This window comes from Euleptes europaea, chromosome 4, assembly GCF_029931775.1.
Source record: "Euleptes europaea isolate rEulEur1 chromosome 4, rEulEur1.hap1, whole genome shotgun sequence".
Lineage (NCBI taxonomy): Eukaryota > Metazoa > Chordata > Lepidosauria > Squamata > Sphaerodactylidae > Euleptes > Euleptes europaea.
Window position 1 is genome coordinate 17,615,198 of NC_079315.1, and position 27,884 is coordinate 17,643,081.

General features: G+C 45.9%; 1 protein-coding gene across 1 annotated transcript in view; it reads right to left on the reverse strand.

The window, feature by feature from the left end:
- The window catches only part of GRHPR (glyoxylate and hydroxypyruvate reductase), a 43,965-nt gene extending 29,135 nt beyond the window's left edge, over positions 1-14,830 (reverse strand). Inside the window, exons 1-2 of the mRNA XM_056848942.1 lie at positions 14,718-14,830; positions 9,869-9,947 (exon numbers count right to left, since the gene is read on the reverse strand). Coding sequence (XP_056704920.1) covers positions 9,869-9,947; positions 14,718-14,830 — 192 coding nt within the window. The remainder of the gene's footprint in view (positions 1-9,868; positions 9,948-14,717) is intronic.
- Positions 14,831-27,884: the final 13,054 nt, after the last annotated feature.

A 27,884-nucleotide genomic window follows, 5' to 3' on the forward strand; every position in this document is an offset into this window, starting at 1 on the left:
ATTTTTACAGAATGGATAGACATTTCTCTAAACCTTTGGGTTCCACGAGTATTTAACAACTTGGTTTTTTGTGTGTGTGGGAGGCTGTATGTGAATTTATTTCACCCTATAGATTGCAAAGTCTTGAGATTACTCAAATGCAGGTTGGCAAACTATGATTAGCACAAATCTCCTTGCAGCTGACTGGCTGTACTCCTATGCAATTTTTTTGCTGGAAATAGTCATGCTATTTATAAACGGGTGTCTGGAGAAATCTGAGGCAAGCAATGTGCAAATCCCAAGGTCACACAAATTTGTCCCATTAAAAATGGATTGTGTGGGTGTCTGCGGAAAGTAAATATGATTGCTATATAAATGTAGTTTGTGATCCTTATACAGCCATTCTGTATAAGTCTGACCTGTGTGACCATGTGGTCAGCCACTCTCTTACTATCTGACAGGGCTGTTGAGAGAATAAAATGGCGGGGAGGGGTGCAAACCACATGATATAACTACTGAGAAGCATCCAGAGCCCTGTTAAACTCAGACATTCCCTAAATCATAAGAGTCTTACACATGCTTTATTCCACTCTGGATTGTAACCATATTTGGGGGTGGGAGGGATATAATGAATAATATGGCACAAAAACTGGGCACCTAAATGAGATTCGTTGGAAGGAATTGGGATTTCAGTAGCAATTCTTTTTATAGGACTCCAGTTAAGCGCGCCAGCATCTCAATCAAATCCATTCTCGCTTTTTACCACTAGGTGTCTTCATGATACCCACCCCAACTCCTTTAATAGTGATCTGTTGCCCTGTTTGAAAAGCTTGGAGCTGCTGCAGGTGTGACATTTGACAATAAAAGTTCAGCAGAAATGCCAACTTATTTGAGGAGGTGTATGTACAACAATGTAACTAAACTCTGCTTGATAGCAAACAGGCCACTTTCCCCTATAGAAGCCAAAGTGCTTATCAGAGAAGATGCCCCTCCTCATTCATAAATATTTTGTGCAAAACATAATTTCTGTGTCCCACTTCTCCCCCTCTGACCTACGCTCCTCTAACTCTAGGATTCTGAGCTGCCTGATGTCCATCTTCTCCCTTGAAAGACTCCACCCATCTAGGGTGGAGATAAAAGGAACAGATAAAAGGAAGTACGGTATGTCTTCACACAATGGATAGTTAAATTGTGGAACTCCCTGCCCCAGGATGTAGTGATGGCTGCCAACTTGGAAGGCTTTAAGAGGGGAGTGGACATGTTCATGGAGGAGAGGGCTATTCATGGCTACTAGTCAAAATGGATACTAGTCATGATGCACACCTATTCTCTCCAGTACCAAAGGAGCATGCCTGTTATATGAGGTGCTGTGGAACATAGGCAGGGTGCTGCTGCTGCAGTCGTCTTGTTTGGGGGCTTCCTAGAGGCCCCTGGTTCGCCACTGTGTAAACAGACTGCTGGACTTGATGGGCCTTGGTCTGATCCAGCAAACCCCTGGGAGTTTCTCTTTGCTGAGGGCTCAAATAGACAATGTGTGTAACATGAGTAGGGTTGCCAGGTCCCTCTTCATTATTAGTGGGAGGTTTTTGGGGCAGAGCCTGAGGAGGGCGGGGTTTGGGAAGGGGAGGGACTTCAATGCCATAGAGTCCAATGGCCAACGCGACCATTTTCTCCAGGGGAACTGATCCCTATCAGATGGAGATCAGTTGTAATAGCAAGAGGTCTCCAGCGAGTACCTGGAGGTTGGCAACCCAACTGACTTGCTTGACAAAGCAGGCTGCAAGTGAGGGACACATTTTTTTTTAATGGCTGTTGGGTTCTCATGGGTTGCTGTAATAGGGAAGAGAAAAGAAAATACTAAACATATTTGCTTTATTTATTTATTATTTATATCCCTCCCACCCTCAGTCTAGCAAGGCATAGGTTGGCTCACAACAAACAACATAATAACAATAATTTAAGACTATTAAAACCACAACAGATAAACCTGATTACATCTAAGCCATGAAAAGACAGCACATCTAATGACGAGTAGCAGCTTTCGATTATTAAAATGACATTTTCCTCTCCCTTCCTTCAATAGCTCAATAAGGCACCCGAGGTGACTTCTTAGTAATGTACATGTTTGATTAAATTCAATAAATCAGCTAATGAGCTGGTTAAAAGGAGGACGATTAAACGATTTTTTGAAAGCCCCAGAAATTAGCTAACCTCTCTAGTTTGGGTAGGTGTTCACGCAGGCATGCCCAACTGAATCCATTGGAAGGCATACATTAATTACTTGGAAAAGGGCTAGATCTCTGGCAAAGCCACTCAAGTTACTGCATAGGGCGAAATAATGGGGACAGTGCTATCACACCACGGGGGCTCTACTTGCCCCCCAGTCATCTGAGGCATGGGTGGGTGGGGGTTTAGCATCTCCTAGAGAGAACCAGCTCCTCCTGGGCCTGCAACAGCCATGAGCTTAGGCTCCTCCCACTTTCACATGTTACAAGCCCATGTTCCGGTGGCATGTGGATATAGTCACGTAGGTAGGGCTGCCAACCTCCAGGTAGTAGCTGGAGATCTCCTGCTATTACAACTGATCTCCAGCCGATAGAGACCAGTTCACCTGGAGAAAATGGCTGCTTTGGCCATTGGACTCTATGGCATTTGAAGTCCCTCCCCGCCCCAAACCCCGCCTTCCTCAGGCCCCGCCCCAAAAACCTCCCGCTGGTTGTGAAGAGGGACCTGGCAACCCTACGCGTAGGTACTGCGGACGATCACATGGATCTCTGTCAAACATTCACTGCTCCATGGGCAGCTATTATTTAGTCAGTCAAACGGAACCTCCCTATTCAGAGGAACTATACCTCTGAATGTTAGATGCTAGAGATATCTGGTGCATTGCTTTTCATGACCTGCCTGTGAACGTCCCAGAGGCATCTATCTGCCTGAACTGTTCTGGAAACAGAATGCTGGACTAAAGACTCATTGTTCTAATGCAGCAAACTAGCCCTTAAGAGGGTATTACTGATCAGTTAGAGAACCCAATTTGGTTACCTATTTAAAAATATTTAGTACGCTGCCGCTTCTGAGACCCGCTCAAGGAGGTTAAAGGAATAGAGAAAGTAACAAAAACGTAAAACCGCTACAATTAACCACCATTAAAACATTGGCCAATAAAGCCCAGAATCATAAAAGTATATTTAAAAAATCCCAGATTGATAAAAGCACAAAAATAAGACATGATGAAAACTGGTTTCTAGGGAACGGCTACAGTTAGCGGTAGAGCACACTTTGCAGACAGAAAGTCCCTGGTTCTATCTTCATTTAAAAAGGAATTTCATGTAATATCACTGGGCTGGATGGACCAGAGGTCTGAACTCATATAAGGCAGGTCTGTTATTCCCTCAGGACAAAATATCCTGTTGTTCCAGGCAATAGGTTGACATGTGATAGCCGCTGGATCACATCCTTATAAAGCAAAGGGTAAAAGAGGGAGAATTACACAACTTTAAGGTTGACAATGAGGAAATTGAAATTGCTCAAGACTTTCTATTCCTTGGCTCCGTCATCAACCAAAAGGGAGGTTGCAGCCAAGAAATCAGAAGGAGATTGAGACAGGGAAGGGCAGCCGTGAAGGAGCTAGAAAAGATTCTGAAGTGTAAGGATGTATCTGGCAACCAAGATCAAGTTAATTCGTGCCATAGTATTCCCTATTACTACGTAGGGGTGTGAAAGCTGGACAATGAAGAAAGCTGATAGGAAGAAAATAGATTCTTTTGAAATGTGGTGTTGGAGGAGAGTGTTACAGATACCCTGGTCTGCCAAAAGAACAAATCAGCGGGTTATAGATCAAATCAAGCCTGAACTGACCACAGAAGCTAAAATGACTAAACTGAGGCTATCGTACTTAGGTCACACCATGAGAAGACAAGAGTCACGGGAAAAGACAATCATGCTGGGAAAAGTTGAAGGCCGCAGGAAAAGAGGAAGACCCAACAAGAGATGGATGGACTCAATAAAGGAAGCCACAGCCCTCAATTTACAAGACCTGAGCTAGGCAGTTAAAGATAGGATGTTTTGGAGGACATTATGGCCATTTCCGCATGGGAGGTTTTGCCTTGGATTTGCTGCCCTCTAGATGCACATTCCCCCCACCCAAATTCTCAAAACTCAACAATAAGCCCCCATGCAGAGTTTTGAGAATTCAGATTGGGAAAATGTGCATCTAGAGAGAGGCAAATCCAATGCAAAACCTCCCATGCATAAATGGCCATTGATTCATAGGGTTGCCATGAGTCGGAAGCGACTTGGCGGCACTTAACACTCACACAAGAGGGATAACTTGTGAGAAGGAACTATCATGGGCTGATTATATAAATATTTATTTATTTACATCATACATACCTTGCCTATATCCCCCAGTGGGGACCCAAAACTGCTTGCAACGTTCTCCTCACTTCCATTTTATCTTCAAAAATACCCTACGAGGTAAGTTAGCCTGTGTGTGATGGGCCCAAGGTCACCCAGCAAGCTTCCATGGTAGAGTAGGAATTTGAACCCAATCCCAGATCCTACTCCAACTCTCCGACCACTACACCACACTGGCTCTCGTTTTTTTTAATGATATATGATCCTCTTTTTAAAATGACAAAAACACTGGGACATCCAGGGATTTAAAAGTCAGCTTTAATCTGGCAGACAGCCCCCGCCCCCTCAGGTTTCTATATTTGAACTTGGGCAGGTTTTTGGAAGTTATTGTACAAGAGAACAAGAGCTGGATTATCTTTCTATACTTTAAATGGAAGTTTTAAAAGTGCCCACCCAAACACACACCCATTCTCTAAATGCAAATATATTGGAGATTGTCCCCGCAGATTGCTTAATGCCTGGTAAGAAATACAGATAATTTTAATGAACCGATTTCCCCTCAGCAAATGCCAAGTTGGCTCTTTAAAAGGAAAGAGAGAGAGAAAAAAGGTCACGTTCTAAAAAGATTGCTTATCTCTCGGTGACATTCATGTTCCACAATGAGCAGAACAGCGGCGGGAACATCCCCGCTAATGTCAGACCCAACGTCGACAGGCCCGGCGGCACGGCTAAAAGCTTTGGAGAGACACAGAGCAATAAGTAATTAATTAGAAAAAGCTATGTTTAACACAAGTTACGCTTGATAGGATTCATCATATGCCAAGAGGCAAAGGAAAATGGCCAGCGAGGAGACGCTTGACCGTTGTTCAGTGATTTCCCCACATCCGTTATCTCCAAAAGACGCTGTTGACTGTGTGTATGCACATCCATTACCCTCCCTCGCTTTCTGAAACGTCTCGACAACCATTCGCTACAATTATTTTAAACAATTGTTTGCTGGGATAACATTCGTTTAGACCAGGGCTGCTGCTATGCGGGGGTCTGTTCTGTTGGAAGGTATGGATTTCCGTAGCTCTCTGCCCAAATCAGCTCCAATAGGGTTGCCAGCTCCAGTTTTTAATTTTTTTTTCAATTAAAACATTTTAAAATTAATTTTAAATTAAAACCACTTTTTTGAACCACTTTTCCTTGTGGTTCAAGTCAGCCTTGAGAAATTCCTGGAGATTTGGTGGCATTGCCTGGGGAGGGAGAGCAGAGTTTAGGGAGGGGGAGGAGCTCAGTAGGATTGTGACGTCACTCTAGGATTTCTGTTTCTCCTAGATTTTATGGTATACCATAGAATCCACCCTCTGAAGCTGCCATTCCCTCCAGAGGAGCTGATCTCTGTAAGCAGGGTTGCCAGGTCGCTTAGATTGGCAATTGCCCACCAATCCAGTGCCCGGCTTGGAAGCGGGGATCGCATGCCCATGCGGCCACGCTGGTGCGGTCGCATCACTTCCAGTTTACACCCAGAAGCGCCGCATTGCAACGGGCCTTTTACCATTCAAACTCCCAGTTTGAGTTGTAAAATTCCTGTTGCCATGCGGGCGCTTCCGGGTGTAAACCGGAAGTGGTGTGACTGCGTCGGTGCGGCCGCGCACACGCAATCCCTGCCTCAGCTCTGCCCCAAAAACCTCCCGCCAGAGCCAAGGGGGGACCTGGCAGCCCTCTCTATAAAGCTGGAGATCAGTTATAATTCTAGGAGAACTCCAGGCCCTGCCTGGAGGTTGGCAACCACCCTGGCACCATTCCCCCTTGCACCTGCCATCCCCCCCCCGTCTCCACCCCCACTGGCAGGCTTTTTGCTGACTTTTAAAAAGTAAGTAGAAATTATATCATTACAGCAGCATTACACTACTACCATTTTTTTTTAAGCCAGCAAAAAGCCCTCTGGTGTGAGGGGTATAGTGGGCCCCCAGGGAGTCCAGGGGGGTGAGGACATGGGGCGTACTGTCGGGTAATGGCATTATATCACTTCCACAGAAAACCCAAAAGTGATGTCATGCCTCTCTAGTAATTGCCAGAAACTCTACGCTTTTACCATAAAGTTTCCAGCGAATCCTAGAGAGCCGTGATGTCACTCCCAGGGTTTTCCTGGAAGCAATGTAATGCTGTCGCCCAATGCTTGTTTTCCTCCCCGCCCCCAGTCACCAGAGTACTGGTGGGCAGTGACAGCTGGGGGGGGGGAGATCTCCTCCCACCCTGAGTGTGCAAATGGCAAGCCTAGCTCGGGCGTTTATTTTTCTCCTGGGATTACATTAGGGTTCCCAGGTCCCTCTTCACCACCAGCAGGAGGTTTTTGGGGTGGAGCCCGAGGAGGGCGGGGTTTGGGGAGGGGAGGGACTTCAATGCCATAGAGTCCAATGGCCAAAGCGGCCGTTTTCTCCAGGCGAACTGATCTCTATCAGCTGGAGATCAGTTGTAATAGCAGGAGATCTCCAGCTAGTACCTGGAGGTTGTGCAAAACAACAACGTTAGCTTGCTGCAGGGTGTGTTTGAAAAACTAAGCGGCAATAATGCCAAGAATTCACAATTACTAAGTGTATTTAACAATCAAACTTAAGCCTATGTGAATACAAATAATGTGAGTTACATAGACAAACAATATGAATTCTTGGCATTATTGCTGCTTAGTTTTTCAAGTACCTGGAGGTTGGCAACCCTAGATTACATCCTTCACTCCTGAGCAAGAGGATAAAAGTCTGGTCAGGTCGGTCAAATTCTGGCTTGTTGGCAACTCTATTCTAAACCCCCCGAAGGCCAGCAACAGCTCACTTGGTACAGGGAGGTAGGCTTTATATTAGGTTTGCAAAATTAACCTGCATTATATGAACTGATTATGTTGGGGGGGGGGAATGGCACTATTGTGCTCATTAATACCACTACTCAGGTTCTCTAGACATGCTGCAATTCATTTCCCACCCAGATTCTCCTCTGCTTCCCTCTCCCTCGTACAGTTCCCGCCACCCCCGGTTTCCCCTCCTGCAGCTACTCAGAATGGAAAGCCATGGCGACTTCCAACCACCTCTCCTATTGTTTTCTTATTTTGTGTGATCAAGAGAGCCACCGACACCTCGAACTAACTGCGAGGCGAATAAATGCGCTCAGCTACAAGACAGGGGAGGAGGAGGAGCCAAGTGGAGCGAAATCACAAGGGGGGGAGAGCATACAGGATATCTGATGGTCATAAAATACATTCTGTTCTAGAGAGAATCGGGCCATTCTTCCTCTAGATTAAGGGAACAATGGCGCTTTCACTCTGCATCTGGTCTGACAGCTTGTCATTAAAGCAAAAATGGAAATGAACACGAACCTATAGGTGTCAGGCCGCCCATTTTACCACCACGTCACGGGACCCCGGCGGCTCACAGCACCTCCCGACAATGGGAGATTGTACTAATCCAGGCAAGATGTTTGTCTGGGGTCTCGGCTCTTGGAGCACATCTTGCTCTGCCAGCCCTCCAGGTTGCGTTCTCCAAAGAGTGGCCCCACCTTGCCGGAAGGTGGCTCCCCATTCATAATTGTTATGGAGTGAGTGCATTTGGAGAGCGCACGCACACACCTCGCCCTGATCTCTAATAACTTGAAAATGGCTTTTAAGGACAGAGTTTGCCTGCAGTGTCTGCGAGGCGCACAGGATCCGTGTGAGAGAGAGACAGAGAGAAGGAAATGGGATTTGTGCATCTGAACCACCTTCAGTCTAATTTCCCTTTCTAAAAATATGCATTTGAGAAGGGGAAATAAAGAGAGAAACTGCAAGTATGCTAATTTACAAAGGCACGTATTCCTGCCTAGCTGGAGAGTTCCTCCAAGTGTGAAGAAACCCCAACCTTATATGTGGGTTTCGCTGCTTTCAAGATTGGCATGACCGACTGACTTCACATGGTAGGGGGAAACCCCACAACCAGGGCCACTGCCAGGCTTTTTTGTGCCCTAGGCGAGGCTAACCGCTTGCGCCCCCCCCATTGCAAACCAATTTTCAGAAACAAATGTGTTGTAGAAAAAATAAAAACGCAAAACTTGAAACTGCTGATTTTTTAAAAAAACACTGCCCCTCAGGTCAGTTTTGCGCCCCTTTGAGGTCTGCGCCTTAGGCGACCGCCTAGTTCGCCTAATGGTAGCACCGGCCCTTCCCACAACCACTGCCTTGCACTTCTTAGAGGATGGATGGGGTACCAGTGAGATACATGGGTGCTTCCTAGCACCAAAGGTTAGCGGTTTGAGTGCTGGGAGTCAAAGGAGTGATTTTTGAAGCAGAGGTCAGGGCTGCTCTAGTATTCATCATTGTCTTGAAGTTTCAGCAGGTGTGCATCAGGTTGCACTTGAAGAAGAGTTGGTTTTTATATGCTGATTTTCTCTACCTTTTAAAGGAGAATCAACCTGGCTAACAATCTCCTTCTCTTCCTCTTCCCACAACAGACACCTTTTGTGAGGCAGGTGGGGCTGAGAGAGTTCTAAGAGAGCTGTGACTAGCCCAAGACCACCCAGTTCGCTTCATGCGGAGGAGTGGGGAAACCAACCCGAGTCACCAGCACATGTGGAGGAATGGGGAATCGAACCCGGCTCTCTAGATTAGAGCCCGCTGCTCTTAACCTCTACACCACGCTGGCTCTGCTTGGAATATTTCCTGCTGCTGCAGGTGCGAGAGTCTGGTTTTCCTTTGCATCCAGTCTTTGTTTGCTGAGCTGAGTATGGATGACCACAGCACAGGTCGCTGTAAACTGTAATCCCAGGGGATCCCCAGGTCCTACCTAGAGGTTGATCTGATCACCCCTATGTGGAGGTTGATCACGATGGATGCCATTAGTCTGTCTGTAGCAGTAGAAAAGAGCAAGAGACCAGTAGCGCCTTAAAGAGTAACAAAATTTCTGGCAAGGTATGAGCTTTTGTGAGTCACAGCTCACACCTTCAGATACAGCTACAATTAGGGTTGCCAACCTCCAGGTGCTAGCTGGAGATCTCCTGCTGTTACAACTGATCTCCAGCCAATAGAGATCAGTTCACCTGGAGAAAAATGGCCGCTTTGGCAATTAGACTCTGTGGAGGAGGGCGGGGTTTGGGGAGGGGAGGGACTTCAATGCCATAGAGGCCAGTTGCCAAAGTGGCCATTTTCTCCAGGGGAACTGATCTCTATCAGCTGGAGATCAGTTGTAATAGCAGGAAATCTCCAGCTAGTACCTGGAAGTTGGCAACCCGTGTGTGTGTGTGTGTGTGTGATTGCTCATTTAAATCATATTTTGTAAGCTGCTTGACAAAGCAGGGTAAAAATTCTTAAACAAATCCTAGCATTCACTGTTATCCAAAAGATGACCCAATCAAAAGGCTAATGGCTTATTTATATGGGCTTCCATATACATGAATTGATGGAACTACTTGGCTTTTTTTTAAAGTGGGGGGATTGCACACAGAGATGCCGCTAGACTTTTAAAGTACCAAATCTCTGTTTACAGTCACTGCCTGCCTGCTGGACTTCCCAGCGGAGCCTGTCTCTCACGATGCTGAGGCTCCGCCACTCTTGACATCTCAGGGCCACCTGACCGCTGCCCAAGCCATCTTGCTCGGCTACATCTTTCCTATGGGGAAAAGGGGGAGGGGAGACTACCCACTTCTGGAAATCTTCTCTGTGGTGCTCCCACAGCGACGAAGAGATTCAGATAAGAGGCAAAAGCTTTTAAGAACAGGTCTGCCAGTCTAGAACGTGAAGGGTTCAGCAGCTTTAATAAACTCCAGGACCCCGAGGTGACTGTAGTTTCCTCTCCTCCACCCTTCCCGCCTCTCTCTGGCGCAAATCTCACACTGTATTATGTGTAGGATCGGCTTATCTAATGAGACTGAAGCCTCCTGATCGGATTCCCGTGTTTATCGCTTATCCATCACTTATTCTGCCGTCCCGCACATTGTCAGATTACGTAGACTTAAGCCTTTTATTTTTAATAATTGCTTGAAAAGTTGATTATTTTGGGAACTGGAGCCGGGATGTGTCGGGTGAAGCTTATCTTCCTTGGTGATCAAGGAGGGGATTTGTGTCAGGAGTGTATATCCTTCAGGGTGACATCTTTGTGTTTATCTCTTTGGAGTGCTGGGTGGAAGGAATTCAATCCCCTCCCCTTCTTTCCAGGTTTCATGCGCTGCAGCTGAACACAGTGCGGCCTTCTGACCACAGTGGGCTCTTCATTCATAGACGCCAAGGGACAAAGCAGAGGACCCCTACAGCCTTATCAAAGACAGAGCTGAAGATGTTTTCAGACAACTTACTCCCAGGATATACCGGTGTAATGGCACATACCGGGAGCAAGAGAGACAATATGGTTAAGGGGAGACATGATAGAGGTCTAATAAATTATGCAGGGAGAGTGGACAGGGAGAAGCTTTTCTCCCTCTCTCATAATACTAGAACGCGGGATCATCTGCTGAAGCTGGAGGGTGAGAGATTTGAAACAGATAAAAGGAAGTATTTCTTCACACATCATTAAATTGTGGAACTCCCTGCCCCAGGACATGGTGATGACTGCCAACTTGGAAGGCTTTAAGAGGGGAGTGGACATGTTCATGGAGGAGAGGGGTAGTCATGGCTACTAGTCAAAATGGATACTAGTCATGATGCATACCTATTCTCTCCAGGATCAGAGGAGCAGGCCAAATATATTAGGTGCTGTGGAACACAGGCAGGACAATGCTGCTGCAGTCGTTTGTTTGGGGGCTTCCTAGAAGCACCTGGTTGGCCACTGTGTGAACAGACTACTGGACTTAATGGATCTTGGTCTGATCCAGCATGGCCTTTCTTATGTTCTTATGGGTGCTGTAGTTGAAGTGCTGAACTAGGATCTGGGAGCCCCAGGTTCGAATCCCCACTCTACCATGGAAGCTTGCTGGGTGACCTTAGGCCAGTCACACACTTTCAGTTCACAGGGTTGTTTTGTGTGGATAATATGGAAAAGAGAAGAATGGTGTATGCTACTTTGGGTCCCCCATTGGGGAGAATGGTGGAGAAATTCATGGTGGATTTAACTATCAATGGACTATGAATGTTCACAGCCATTCTCAATTGTTCCAGAGCTAATCGTTGGGCGTTCAGGGATACTGGGTTGTGAGCCTGCCCAGGACTCAGGTTATTAAGAGGAATTCTCTTAATTCCTCTTTATTTACCCAATTTCTCTCTGACATCCAACAATCCTCTCTTTTCTTCTTTTCAGGAATCAGAAGTCTGTTTTGAATCGATTCCACTTTGACCAGAAAAGGAATCCAAGAGAGGAGGGGCAGGAAGGAAGGTTCTGCAAGAACTTCACACTTTTACTCTGTAGGTGCTCAGAGGCAGGACAGTGTCTTCCTAAACCTTCCCACACCCTCCTGATAGAACACACCGTGATGTGTGACCTCAAAACAATACTCGCAAGGGCTGAAGTTACAAAAGGGGGTGTTTGAGGTGTAAGAGAAATCTAGACAGAGAAATCAAAGATAAAATCTTATTTTGAAAGAGGGGGGAAGAATAAGAGGAATCACTGGCTATATCCTTTTTTAAAAAAGAGAGTTTCGGAAAAAGAAATTCCACTGCCCATAATGATGCTCAAATGGGAATAGAAACAATTTGTTATAGTGCTGCAACTTACCAAGGGGTTACAGGCATACAATGGGGGCCGTGGCTCAATGGTAGAGCATCTGCTTGGCATGCAGAAGGTCCCAGGTTCAATCCCCGGCATCTCCAGTTAAAGGGATTAGGCAAGTAGATGATTTGAAAGGCCTCTGCCTGAGACCCTGGAGAGCTGCTGCCGGTCTGAGTAGACAATACTGATTTTGATGGACCAAAGGTCTGATCAGTATAAGGCAGCTTCGCGTGTTCATGTGATGCTAAGTAAACAGGTGTCTGCATTTTCCCTCCACCAATGCCCAATAATGGAGTTATGGGATTCCCAATGAGCAGCAGGCCACCCTGTGCCTCTAAGCCAACTGAAGTGCTTCTCCAATAGTGATAATACAAGGGAGTTCAACAGGTGATGTTATCAGTCCTATTCCTGGGGCAGCACAAATCCTCCTAGGTAAGTTCCTACTGCCTTGCCTGTTAGGAGAGGTCTGCATTTTTTTAACCAAAGCTACAATAGATAGGGTTGCGAAGTCCCTCTTTGCGGGCGGAGCTTGAGGAGGGCGGGGTTTGGGGAGGGACTTCAATGCCATAGAGTCCAATTGCCAAAGAGGCCATTTTCTCCAGGGGAACTGATTTCTATCAGCTGGAGATCACTTGTAATAGCAGGAGATCTCCAGCTAGTACTTGGAGGTTGCTATAGAATTCCTTGAAGCAAACACATTTTCCCTTTTGCCAAAAAGATCCTTAAAATTGAGGGGAAAGAACCCAATGAATCCAAGGAGAATGCCATTTTCCCTTTGATCCCTGGGTTGTTAATTTAGTTTTTGACTGAGAATTTTGTTTCTGGACATCGGCGCTTTGTTCAAACATCTACCCGTGGTCCGGAGAAGTTGAGTCTCGTGCCGGGTGCGTTGCCAGACATTTTTTTTTTTTTTTTGCTTATGGATTCAAAAAGCTGTCACCCTTTGTCTGTGAATTTGTGACACCCTCAAAGTCTGTTACTCAGATGGAAGTCTGTGTTCACTGGTGTGCAAATGTATGTGTCAGGGCAGTTCGCAAGGTTACAGAAATAATCTCAGCCTAATAGTCCAAAGTTTCCTGTAGGGGGGGGAAATAAAATAGAATAGGTTGCCTCCGCTGGGGATATTAATCAGACCTGACGATTTAATCCTTCCTTCTCAAGGCGCTACAGAAATGTTGTAATTAGCTGGCTGCAAACAACATTTTGGAGCAACTGTAGTATAGTACAAGAAGCAATCTTTTAATTTCCCCTTTTTGTAAGAAAGAAATTGGTGGGGGTTTTTTTGTTTGTTCTCCCCATAAGGTTGTCAGCTCCAGGCTGGGAAATACCTGGAGATTTTGGGGGTGGAGCCTGAGGAGGGCAGGATTGGGGGAGGAACTTCAATAGGGTATAATGCCATAGAATCCACCTTTCAAAGCAGCTATTTTCTCCAGGTGAACTGATCTCTGTCACCTGGAGATCAGTTGTAATAGCGGTAGATCTCCAGTCACCACCTGGAGGTTGGCAACCCTATCTCCCCAGAGTTACCAACTTACAGGTGGGGCCTGGAGATCTCCCCTAATTCCAGACAAGAGATCATTGACACTCCCCCTGGAGAAAATGACTGCTTTGGAGGGTGGAACTCTTTGGCATGATACCTCACTGAGGTCCCTCCCCTCAAATCCCACCCTCCCCAAGTTTCCTTCCCCAAATCTCCAGGAATTTCCCAACCCAGAATTGGAAACCCTACCCCCCAATATTATATTTTCAAAAACAGGCTCAGAGAATAGTAGGAAGAAGAAGAAGAGTTGGTTTTTATATGCCAACTTTCTCTACCACTTAAGGGCGACTCAACCCGGCTTACAATCACCTTCCCTTCCTCTCCCCAGAGCAGACACCTTGTGAGGTAGGTGGGGCTGAGGGAGCTGTGACTAGCCCAAGGTCACCCAGTTGGCTTCATGTGTGTAGGAGTGGGGAAACCAACCCAGTTCACCAGATTAGCCTCCACCACTCATGTGGAGGGGTGGGGAATCGAACCCAGTCTTTAGAGCAGACTCCACTGCTCCAAACCATCGCTCTTAACCACTACACCATGCTGCAATATGTAGCTATATTGCTGAAAACCAAGCAGGCTCAGCCCTGGCCAGTCCCAGAATGGGAGGCCTTCTTGAAATGCTTTCACCTGGAGAAAATAGCTGCTTTGAAAGGTGGATTCTATGGCATTATACCCTATTGAAGTTCCTCCCCTCCCCCAATCCCGCCCTCCTCAGGCTCCACCCCCCCAAAAAAATTTTTCCAGGTATTTCCCAGCCTGGAACTGGCAACCCTATGGGGAGAACAACCACCACCAGCACCAGTTTCTTTCTTACAAAAAGGGAAGATTAAATGTGCCGCATCCACAGGTTTCCCGGCCGAAAAAATAAATGCTTAAAATGCATTTTAAAAACACAACAACCATGAAAATCCTCCACGGCGTTACACTGGGCAACCCAGCATAGAGGATCGTTCCCAGTAGGGTTGCCAACCTCCAGGTACTAGCTGGAGATCTCCTGCTATTACAACTGACCTCCAGCCGATAGAGATCAGTTCACCTGGAGAAAAATGGCTGCTTTGGCCATTGGACTCTATGGCATTGAAGTCCCTCCCTTCCCCAAACCCCGCCCTCCACAGGCTCCCCCCCCCAAAAAAAACCTCCCGCTGGTGGCGAAGAGGGACCTGGCAACCCTAGGTCCCAGGCCTAAAGGGGTTTGGAAGCTGACTAACGTCGGCTCCGCTCCTGGGAACGCTCTCCTAATGGCCATGCGGGCCCCTGCTTCTGAGTTTTTGCTGCCCGCGCTGCCATGTCGCTCCATGGTGCTGGCGTAAGTGCCCCTCATGCCGGCGTTCGTGCCACTTTAGCATGGGGAAAATTGGCACGGATGCCGGCACAGGGTTACGCTGGCTCCTATAGCGCTTCGACCCACCCCCCCTTCAGGATTGCATGGTTAAAATTATAAAGGGACATGACATTTTTACCACACCCTTTTTACCAAGGAGATCGGGGCGCTGCTTTAAAGGCTCTTTTCTCTCCTCCGGCCTTTTATTCTCACAACAAGCTCGTGGGGTCAATGATGCTGAGAGAGAGTGACCAGCCCAAGAGCTTCAGGACAGAGTGGGAATTTGAATCTGGACCTCTCCAGTCCTAGTCTGACATGCAAACCACTATACTGGACTATTTTGGTCCAGTTTCCTTCTTGAGATAGGCTAGTCTAGCCCTGAAGTATCCCCACAGCCAGATGCCTGTTCAATTTTTCCTTGCTCGTCTCCTTTAAAGAGAATCCCACTGGGGATATTATTCCACTGGGGGGGCGAAGGAATTCTTCATCTGTCATTCTTGAAGCGTCGACACTTGTTTTTCTGGTAGGACAAGCCATCACTCAGGTTTGATGCCTCCTGCGGCCTTGTGCTCGTGGGAAAGCATCACCCTGGCAAAATGCCCTGGGTCTAGACTGACGTGCCTCGCCACTGCCAGCTTGTAGGAGACGGATGGCACCACGCCGGCCATCATCCTGCCAAAGCAATTAGGATCTCGCATGCAGAGAAACACAGATTCACCATTTAACAGAAGGATGTTTTAAAAATTGAACGGAACTCCCAGGCGGCAGCGGAGAGCTGGAAATGATTTACCGTGAGGGTTATAAAAATGGCTGTCAGAGACCAATTTTCCGGTCATCTTAATTATGGTTGGATCGACACCAATCTGTAGCCAGTCTAGCCCTATTCATTAAACGGCCACTGCATCAGAGGTCAGAAATCTTGAACACACAGGAAACTGACTTATCAAGTCAGTGTTGCCTACTCAGACTGACAGCGGCTCTCCAGGGTCTCAGGCAGGGGTCTTTCACATCACCTACTGCCTGGTCCTTTTAACTGGAGATGCCAAGGATGGAACCTGGGACCTTCTGTGTGCCAAGCAGATGCTCTACCACTGAGCCACAGCCCCTCCCCATATCCTCCTCCTAATCTTCCATATTTGTTCTTGTGGTTCAGGCAAGAAGGTTTTCTTGGAAATCAAGCACAGATGCTTCAGGTTGTTTGGCCTTTTTTGCCTGTTGTGGCGCTCCATGTGTACTGACTGCAGCCTGTTGAGCCCCCATTGGGGGCTGTTTCCGATTCTGCTCAGGAATATGGTGTGGAAAGTAAGGCTGAAGCTTCTCCCCCGCCCCCCCCCCCCCCCCATGCCATGCTATGCCATGCTACCATATCAGGCCCCAGAGTGCTTAGGAACAGTCATTCCAGATGTTACATGTGTCTCTAAGTAGAGGGACCCCATCACCCTACGCATAGGGTTGCCAATCTCCTGCTATTACAACTTGTCTCCAGCCAATAGAGATCAGTTCACCTGGAGAAAATGGCCACTTTGGCAATTGGACTCTATGGGACTGAAGTCCCTCCCCAAGCCCCACTCTCCTCAGGCTCTGCCCCGAAAACCTCCCGCCGGTGGTGGGACCTGGAAACCCTACCCATCTTGGGTTGAGATTGGGCTCATTTTTCCTGGCATAGGGCCAATCTGGGGCTAGATGCTTACCCAGGATGACATGGCAATAAGAGAAGGATTAACAAGTCTATGTTAGAGACAGGAAAACTCTCTGCTAAGCATATGGTTGCTTGGTTTGGGCTCAAACTCCAGAGAGATTGTTTTGAGTGTCTAAGATCACTCCATGAAGTATGAAGTAGAAAACACAGGACAGAAAAATCAGTACTCCCCCACCCAAAACCCAACTCATAGTGATTCCGTGGCATATCTGCCCACAATTCGTTACTGCTCAACTTGAAAATTCTCGCTAAATATTTTTAACGTTTCATAAAACATCCCACAAAACTCCAGGGCACTGTTCTGCAAAGGTAAGTGACTCATGGAAAGTTGCCCTAACCCCCCACCCCAAGTATTTATTCATGTTTCTGTTTTGAAAGATCTCTGCAAGGAAGTTCATTTAAGGGCTGCTTGCGTTTGCACACAGAACCTTTTTTTTTTTTTTTTAAACTTTTCAGAGACTACCCACAATGTGGGATTCCTGCCCTTGGTTGCGATGACAGAGGCAGAGATCAAATTCAGCAGAAGAAAATAACCCGGAATTAACAATGGCACATTTAGAGAAAAAAGAGGTGGTGGGGAGAAAAAGCTCTAAGGCAGATGGCATGAATATTAGTGTATGAAAATGACTAACACTGAGAATTTCCCAGTGTACACCTCCCTTGTTTTGGCTTGCTTCTATAATTAATTTATGGAAAGCACCTAAATTGGGAATAAACACCATCTCACAAATCCCCTCTAATCTCTGCCTGTCTTTCTAAAATGATACCCTTAAGGTACAGCCTCCTACAATGATTAAACTCTTTTTACAAATTAAAAAAAAAGACCTTTTAATTTTTTTTTTATATAGGCAGTTGTACAGGGTATTAGCAGTCTGGACCGCACTCCCAAATTATTTGGGATGCAATTTATCGTTGCCTGTTGTCTCGAGGAAGGCATTTGATGCATCGTCCGCTGTCAGAGCGCCTGCCAAAATGTTTGTCTTGGGGCATGCACAGCAGCTGCCTGTGCTGACTGTCGGTTGCTTCTGGGCTACATCCGAAGAGCAGATATCTTGAAGAAAGAGCTACCCATCTCGTTTGGCTCCTACTGTTATCCCGATGGCCTGGCCTAGTCTTTCATTGGTCTCCCATTGGTAGTGTGGGCACATCGGGGTGGTCAAGGGACCAACACTGGCTGGTTGTTGGCACATATGGGTGATAAGAATGACACGAGCATTGGTAGGGTTGCCAACCTCCAGGTACTAGCTGGAGATCTCCTGATATTACAACTGATCTCCAGTTGATAGAGATCAGTTCCCCTGGAGAAAATGGCCGCTTTGGCAATTGGACTCTATGGCGTTGAAGCCCCTCCCCTGCCCTCCTTAGGCTCTGCCCCAAAAAACCTCCCGCCTGTGGCAAAGAGGGGCCTGGCAACCCTAAACATTGGGTGTGTCTGCATCCTGTACAGCCACCATGACCTTCTTTCTCCTTCTCTCAAGCCCAACCTGCCTCACCAAGCCGGGGAGAACATGGGTGGTGGGAAACCACGCACACATCCCTGAGCTCTTTGGTGCAAGGGTAGGATTTAAAAAACCCTAATTTATTTATTAACCCACCACCAAGCACCCCAGGGTTAGTTCTCTTTGCTACTGGGGACTGAATCATGAGGGCAACCATTTGTGTGCAGACATCATTAGGAGTAGGGGTCATGCCCTATTTCTGAATATCCATCTCATCCAATATCATCTGTTTAGGCTGGCGGGAGCAATCCAAGGTCTTCAGAGAGATGTCCCTTTTCTCTGAAACAGTTCCGGGGTGGGGTGGGGGAAGCAATGTTTGTTGAAAGCTGCACATTCCCTGAATGGTAGCGGAAAGTGTCATCAAGTCTCAGCCAACTTACAGGGTTTTCAAGGTAAGAGATAAGAGGGTGGTTTGCCATTGCCTGCGTCTGCATAGCAACCCTGGATTGCCTTGGCAGTCTCCCATCCAAATACTAACCAAGGCTGACCCGGCTTAGCTTCCAAGATCTGATGAGATCGGGAATAGCCCGGACCATCCAGGTCAAGGCATCCCTAGGATATATGTGGCTTCCCCCAATGGGTTAAAGAGCTCCCTCTCTCAGGCTCTTTCAGATTGGGAAAATGATTCAAAGGGGAACTCTGAAGTCCTTTTTCCATTCATGCTATGCTCCTGATGCACATTAGGCACCACAAGCATGGGAACTGAAGAGAACCCACAGCTCATGTATCATTGTTTTATGTCTGACACAGAGTGGGGACTCGAGACCCAACCTGTGCACTCCATAATTTGTGAACTGGCACTAGAGGCTTTTGCATGAAAAACATACGCTCTGCCTCTGAGTTATGGCCCTCCTGTCCCCAGCTTCACAGAAACATCTGGTGGGCTACTGTTGCAAAAAGAATTCTGGTGAAGACAGACTTTTGGGCGGATCCAGCAGACCATTTCTTTTGCGTTTCTTAGCAAAAATATGCATGGGGTATGTAGAAGACCCTTCCCACATTGAGCACATACCCTCATGCAAGATTGGGATCAAAATCAGTCAGAATGAAAAAGGGGGAGAGAGTATAAACAAGGTAGGTCACCCACATATTTCTTGACTTGAAAAAACTCCCTAAGAGCCAAATTTGTAATTGTAAACGACACTGAATTGATGATGGCTACTAGCTATGGATGATGAAGAAGAAAAGTTGGTTTTTATACCCCACTGTTCTCTACCATAAGGAGTCTCAAAGTGGCTTACAATCGCTCCCCCTTCCCCTCACCACAACAGATACCCTGTGAGGTAGGTGGGACTGAGAGAGTTCTGAGAGAATTGTGACTAATCCAAGGTCACCCAGCAGTAGGGTGGGTGACCTGCCAGGTAGTAGCAGGAGATCTCCTGCTAATACAACTGATCTCCAGCCGATAGAGATCAGATCACCTGGAGAAAAATGGCCGCTTTGGCAATTGAACTCTATGGCATTGAAGTCTCTCCCCAAACCCCGCCCTCCTCAGGTTCCGCCCCCCCCCCAAAAATCTCCCGCCGGTGGTGAAGAGGGACCTGGCAACCTTACTTATCAGGCTTCATGTGGAGGAGTGAGGAATTGATCCCGGTTGGAGTGGGGAACCAAACCCAGTTCTGCAGATTAGAATCCACCACTCTTAACCTATACACTCTTAACCTATATATATATATATATATATATAGAGAGAGAGAGAGAGAGAGAGAGAGAGAGAGAGAGAGAGAGAGAGAGAGAGAGAGAGAGAGAGAGAGAGAGAGAGAGAGAGAGAGAGAGACACACACACACACACACACACACACTGCGTGTACGTTTCTTCTGAAGTCCCTGAGACTGACCAGGGCAGTTAAGAGTGCTCACCAGGAGACCATTGCCTTCTGTATTTCAAACTTCAATGCACACCAGCTTCCACTAGAAAACATGGCATTAAAAGGGAGGAGAACCCATTCTGGTAATCTCATACTTCATTTCACTGCAAATTAGAACTGCCGAGTTATCAGCACCGAGTGTCTGTTCATGGATTGAAAACATGCATGCTAAAAGTTGGGTGCCATGCAATTTCTTTTTCAAACAAACTCCATAACCAACAACATTTTAAGTGGGGCTGGAGAAAATGCAAACAAGGCCAGTAAATATGAGAACAGTTCAGAAAGAACGTCTCTTGTCCAAGCTCATAGTACAAACACAAGAGCTGGGTTGTTACATGAACCTGGTTTCAGTAGAGCGGAGTTTCCTGGGCCCAACATTGTGATGATGATCATCATCTATTACAGACACTGAAGACAGGTGTAGCACATATCCTTGGTTAGAGAGCAGGCTGTTCTCAATGTATCCTTAAATGACATTGTTGAACTTTCAGCCTCAAAATATTGTCTTTTGGACAAGTGGCCTGAAGTACTTCCTGCTCCATAGGAACCTGCCCATTCTCTTAGATCACATTTTGAAGGTGAGGCAAGCGGCAAAGAAGGACAGTGGCTTTTTTATGGTGGCACCCTGGCTATGGAATTACCTCCACAGAGACTTTCAACTGGAGCCTTCTCTACTGCTGTTTGGGCACCAGATTTAGACTAGTTTATTCCCCTTGGCTTCTAATCACTGATTTGTTCAGCAATGTGGTCCTACTGTTTAATTGCTGGTTTCTTTTTATCCTTTTTCTGTCTCTTGCTGTAGTTTTGTCATAGTGATTTTATTGGTAGCAACATATTTAAAAACAACAACAAAACCCCCACATTTGCTTTGTTATCCACCTTGAAAATTTTAACTGAAAGGCAGAGCAAAGGTTTTAAATATTTTTTTTAAATCCACTTTGGAGTTGTGATAAATTACTGAACATTTCAGTAAAGTGGCCCTATATGATTACAGTTTAAGAAGGTCATTTCAGAAGGGTAGACACGTTAGTCTGTTGCAGCCAAGCTAAACAAGAGTCTTGTGGCACCTTAAAAACTAACAAAACTTTATTCCACCCCATGGGTCAGTAATGACCCAGTGCTTGCACAGGGGACCTTTACCTTTTTGATAATACAATAAACAACATTGCAATAAAAACTGCATAATCTTTTCCACACCCTGTTCGGAGTCCACAAGGCGAGATCTTTTAAATCCTACTGTATATTTATCTGAATTAATAGTACAGTATTCCTTAGCATTCAGCAGTCCCTAGCCTTGATATTGTTGCTGACTTGCATGAGTGAATGAAACCAGAAGGGCCCCTGAATACGATTTGTGTGCCAACAGCTAAGAAATAGTATTGTAAAATTAGTTGGAGAAGAAAGCTCCCTGTGGGAAGTTAACACATTTATCTTGCTTTTTCGAATTAATACAGTTATGGGACTAGTACTGCCTGCTTGAGTTCTGTACATTTTCAAACAATGTACTGTATTAAATTCTCCAACTTTCTTGTCCAAAAGAAACTAACCTTGTAAATCCATTCTGAACCCTTCCATTATTTTGGAAAACAAAAGTATTCTGAACAGCAGAGTATGTATTTCAGAATTAATACTCAGAATTAAACACATCTATAACCCACACAACATTTCTGAGGAACCAGATTCCATTTAACCTTTTCCATGTCTGTATTTGACATATGGCAACTTGGAAGATTAACAGTGGGAAAATAAGATGGGAATTATCAGGATTTTTAAAAGTCAAACTGTTTCCTTTTAAAAAACACCTCGTTCTCCAAAACCAGAGGTTTGGGTTAAGAGGGTGTATTTAAATGGAGAATTTTTTTTGTTTTAAAAATCCTGATAATTCCTATCTTCTCCCCCCTCCCCTAATTTGGATTTCAGTAATTAAAACACTTTGGAGGATGCTCCATTCCCCTAAGTAATAAGTAGTTTTACCCAATTAATTACACTATTAGTTAAATATGTATTTTTCTAACATGCATATTCACCCAAGTATTTACTGGAAGTACTAAATGCATATTTAAATATGTATCATACATTTTAATGCATAATAATTATTTGGGAGAGATCAAGAATACTTTAGAGGCATATCTGTCTAGGGAACAGAAACACATACTTGGAAGTGGAGTTTTGACTCACATGCCACGGAGGTCTCGCTGTCTTCTACAGGAATGTGGAAACCAACCACAGGAATAATCTATGCAAAATGGATGGAATTTTTGTTGGATTTTTTCCACATGGGCCACCAAGTGGGGAACACAGAACACATCTAGCAAGTACATACTATGCACATCTACTTCCCGGTCTATGCACTCCCACCGCAGTTCATATAAGACAGTGGACTGGATCCTATAAGCTTTTTCACTAATGAAACAGGGAAGAAGGGCCACTCCTGACCACCAAAAAGGCTATGCTGGGGATTGTGGGAGCTATGTGAACAAGAGTCATGTGGGATGGGGAAAACAGTGAGGATGGGAATTAGGTGAGGTTGAGTGGGAAGGTTCATAGAATCATAGAGTTGGAAGGGACCACCAGGGTCATCTAGTCCAACCCCCTGCACAATGCAGGAAATTCCAAACTACCTCCCCCCCCACATCCCCAGTGACCCTTACTTGACGCCCAGAAGATGGCCAAGATACCCTCCCTCTCATGATGACGGATGGCCATCTAACCTCTTTTTAAAAACCTCCAGGGAAGGAGAGCTTACCACCTCCCGAGGAAGCCAGTTCCACTGAGGAACCGCTCTGTTAGAAAATTCTTCCTAATGTCTAGACGGAAACTCTTTTGATTTAATTTCAATCCGTTGCTTCTGGTCTGACCTTCCGGGGCAACAGAAAACAACTCGACACCCTCCTTTATGTGATAGCCCTTCAAATACTTGAAGATGGTTATCATATCCCCATTCCCCTCTCAGTCTTCTCTTTAAGCTATACATACCCAGCTCCTTCAACCTTTCCTCAGAGGACTTGGTCTCCAGACCCCTCACGATCTTTGTTGCCCTCCTCTGGACACATTCCAGCTTGTCTACATCATTCTTAAATTGCAGTGCCCAAGTTGTTAGGATCCAACCCAGTGTGTTCCATGCTTCCCTTTTCTCCAAAAGGTAAGAAGTTCCAGCCTTTTCCTGGGTCACTAATAAACATGGTGTTTTCTCACTCGTTATAAATATATAATTTGAGCACTTGGGTAGCTCCCCAAAATAACTTCTTGCTAGCCAGAAACCCCTTTGCTACTTTTTTTGGGGATAGAAAGCTCAAAATTAAGATGTTCCTGTCCACATAAGGGCTTCCATAAGATATCCATTCAGGCAAACATCCAGATGTGCTTCTGAATGCAGGTGGGATTGATCTGGATGTGCCTTCAGATGCCCCAGGAAGTTCCCCCAACTTTGCTTCAGTCCACATCCTAATTACATCCTCCCGTATTTTGTCCAAACTGAGTACTTATCTTATTTCCCATTGGCAGACAGAGGTGCATTGCATTCCTAGATGGCTCTAGCATTCCTTGTTTGTGGACGAGCAATCATAAAATTATAGAGAGATCTTGAATAGCAGGACAGCATGGCCCATAATACCATGCACACACAAATGTTGCTTGCACATGAAGATAATCTACATGTGGGGGGGGGGAAATCACACATAAAATAGGAAACTGCAGTTTTATTCACAGATTTTAAATGTGTTAGAAGTGCTCCTGTAACTTACAGTGCAATCCTTTGCTGAGTTACTCCAGTCTAAGCTCATAGCCATAGACTGCTGAGTTACTCCAGTCTAAGCTCATAGCCATAGACTGGAGTAACTCAACATGGGATTGCACTATCTGAAATGAGAGTGTAAACTAGTCACTGAAGTAGGGCTGCCAGCCAAGCTCTCTGGCAGGAGTTGCCCTCTCTGGCAACTGGAAGGAGTTGAGAGGGGTGAGGACATGCAAAATAGGTGCCATGGCAACACCATGATGTCACTTCCGGCACAAACTTTAAGTGACATCAGGATTTCAACAAAACTCTATAGTAAAACCATAGAAATTTGGTGGAATCCAAGAGTGTCATGCTGACTCACTAACTTCGTTTCCAGGTTCATATTGGAAGTGAGGTTGCAACGTTGCCTTGATTTCTATTACCTTCCCCTTTAACCCCCCTGATACTCTACTAAGCAGCAGAAGGCATCCAGGCTCTAGGGTAGGATAGTAGCCCATCAAATGACCTTGGGAAAGTTCATATGCAATGATAGCATCAACTTCTATCAAACGCCTGGTATTCAAAGGAATGCTGCTTCTGAACATTTATTTACTTAATTTCAAGCCTACTTTTCTCTCCACTGAGGACCCAAAGTAGGGTTGCCAGGACCTTCTTTGCAACCAGTGGGAGGTTTTGGGGCGGAGCCTGAGGAGGGCGGGGTTTGGGGAGGGGAGGGACTTCAATGCCTTAGAGTCCAATTGCCAAAGTGGCCATTTTCTCCAGGGGAACTGATCTCTACTGGCTGGAGATGTTGTAATAGCAGATCTCCAGCTAGTACCTGGAGGTTAGCAACCCTAACCCAAGGTGGTTTTCAACAGTTTCTATTTTATTTTCCAAACAAGCCCGTGAGGTTGGTTAAGCTGAGTGTGCGTGACTGGCCCAAGGACACCTATTGGAGGCGACCTAGCAAGCTTCCATGGCAGAGTGAAGGATTCGAACCTGGAGCCTCCCAGATTCTAATCCTTACCATTAAACCATGCTGGCTCTCACGGATTTTTCATTTAGTCCTCAAGGCTAATAATAGTTTTGAAACTCACCTTCTAAGGGAAGCCCTGCCTCGCTAATCTTTTAGAATTTTTTGAGTATACCAACAAGCCTGTAGGTAAGCACAACTTGATAAACTTGGTTTGATGCTACACCTGGGAGAGGAGAGTGTTGTGAGGCCTGTGTCTCTGGCGATGAGACCTGTTAACTACAAGCTTTAAAGAGAATTCACCAAATAACGTGTGCATACATACATATTCTTTGTTGTTTTCTGAAACCTCCTGGTACCAGTCATCTCTGATTTGCTCTTCATGCTCAAAACAATACGTACCTCACAGCAGTGACCCCAGCCTTTACACTTACTACCCTAAGAACATCCTGCACCGGAGGGGAAAGCTTATATCTTAAAACCAAGCAGGTCCTCCAGATTCGTCGGAGAAGCATCGTGGGTCCCTCGATTGCAAGGAAAAAAAGCCTGTCACACTTACCGTCCTGTACATTACCACTTCTTATTCCTTAGAGGGTACACCCCAAAGGTATTTCTCTGGAGTGTTATTCTCCCATCTGTCGCCATCCTTTCTGACACCGCTGCCTGCTGTCATGGGCTGCGAATCTGGAAATCCAGGCTGGCACGAGCCTTCAACCTTTGCTATCTCTAGTAAGGCAGGACAGCAGTTGCCAAGCATCCCTATCAGCGTCTGTTACATCACAGTCACTTCCCATGACTCTCCATTGGCTATTTTGAGAGGTTTCGACTCATCACATCAACTTTCCTTTAAAATTCACTATACAACAAGAATGTGTTAGCGCAGTCTTTTCCTGTTAGAATCCCCTCAGCCCCTAAAGGTATTATACTGTAATCAATATGGGGTTACCTGTTTAGCCATTAGGACAGGACGCTGGAGAGCCAGCGTGGTGGTGGTGGAGGAGGAGAAGAAGAAGGAGAACAGTTGGTTTTTATATGCCAACTTTCTCTACTACTTAAGGCAGAATCAAACCGGCTTACAATCACCTTCCCTTCCCCTCCCCACAACAGACACCCTGTGAGGTAGGTGAGGCTGAGAGAGCTGTGACTAGCCCAAGGTCACCCAGCTGGCTTCGTGTGGAGGAGTGGGGAAACAAATCCAGTTCATCAGATTAGCCTCCGCCGCTCATGTGGAGGAGCAGGGAATCAAACCCAGTTCTCCAGATCAACCGCTCCAAACCACCGCTCTTAACCGCTACACCACACTGGCTCTCAGTGGTTTGGAGCGGTGGACTCTGATCTGGAGAACTGGGTTCGATTCCCCACTCCTCCACAAGAGTGGCGGAAGCTAATCTGGTGAACCAGGTTGGTTTTCCCACTCCTCCACATGAAGGCAGCTGGGTGACCTTGGGCTAGTCACAGTCTCTCAGCCTCACCTACCTCACAAGGTGTCTGTTGTGGGGAGGGGAAGGGAAGGTGATTGTAATCCGGTCTGATTCTGCCTTAAGTGGTGGAGAAAGTCGACACATAAAAACCTCCTCCTTCTTCTTTTTCTTCTTCTTCTGACTGTAAGCAACCCTGACATGAAAGATACTGAATGAAATCACTAACTGATGCAGGGAGAAGCACTGCATATTAATATGCCAATTTATTCCAAATTATGAAGTTACCCTCTCTCATTGTCAAGCGATAGACTGCATTTTTTTCCATGGGTGTGACAAATAATCCCTGGCCAGTACTCCTCATTACTGGATACTATGCAAGATACCTGCTCTAAGATCTTTCTCACTAGTCCTGCAGTATGTGCCACCTTCAGAGGTGCGGCAGGTGGCAACCAGAGACAAGGCTTTTTAAGGAGTGGCCCCTCACCTATGGAATGCCCTTCCCCTTGAGGATAGACTGGCAGCTATGCTACTGTCTTTTAAGTACCAGGCAAAAACATTTCTTTTTAACCTAGGCTCTTAATTAAGGGCTTGATCTCTTAACACCATTTTTATAGCAGGCTTTTAGCCTGAAAACTGTTAAATTCGTGTTAATTCTTCAGTGGTTTGTTTTCATGCTCTGCCCTGGCTGGGTTTTAATTAATGTTTTATGTTTTCAGTATGTTTTGTTTTGTAAGCTGCCTGGGGCCAGTTCCCTGGAGAGGTGGGATAATTCCCCCCAATAAATAAATAAATAAATAAACTTGCTCATGGTCACCCAGGGAATTTCCTGAATGAATAAGGATTTGAATTTGAGTCTTCTGGGTCCAAGTCCACTACTCTAGCTGCAAAGCCAGACTGGATTCTGCTTCACAGAGAGGAACACCAGAAGAGGATCTACTTGGTCATCACAATGCCTTTTATACTATGGTGATCGTCGGGAAGGAAAGCAGTATGGTATAGTCCGATTTTGTCAGATCTCAGAAGCTAAGCAGGGTCAATCCTTAACAGGAGACCACCAAGGAGGACAGAACGGTGGAGGAAAGCAACAGCAAACCACCTCTGCTTCTCACTTGCCTTGAAAGCCTCTTGTGGGGGGTCACCATAAGTCAGTTGTGACTTGAAGGCCCTTGTGTTCATAGGGCCCTGACCTGGACAGCCCCGGCTAGCCCAATTTTGTCAGATCTCGGAAGCTAAGCTCTTAGAGCCAAGAGGAAAGGTAGGATACAGATATTTTAATTAATTGATTAATCAGGACATGTTCTCTCTCCCCCCCCCCCCATAATATGGCATTAATAACATTATGAGAAGGCAAGAGTCACTAGAAAAGATAGTCATGCTAGGAAAAGTTGAGGGCAGCAGGAAAAAGAGGAAGACCCAACAAGAGATGGATTGGCTCAATAAAGGAATCCACGGCCCTCAATTTGCAAGACCTGTCAAAAATAGGACATTTTGGAGGACACTGATTCATAGGGTCGCCATGAGTCGGAAGCGACTTGACGGCACTTAACACACACACACAATAACATTGGGGTACCTTGCAAGCTCTTGTAAGAATTCCTGAGATATATTTGAAATAATCTGAGCACTTGAAATGCAATATATAAATGCAATAAGTATATTAAAGCGGTGGGAAATGAGAGATTGCTATTTATACCCCATCAGAGATATGTGGTTAAAGCAAAGGACTAGGCTGGGGTGTATGCAGATGCTTCCAGCATAGCCGTGTTACTAAAGTCTTGTTTGGCATGCCTAATATCACCAGTACTCATCTCAACCCAAAGTAATCTTGGCTGACCATCCAAAGAGAGCCTTGGGGAATGAGTAAATTCATCTTCTAAAG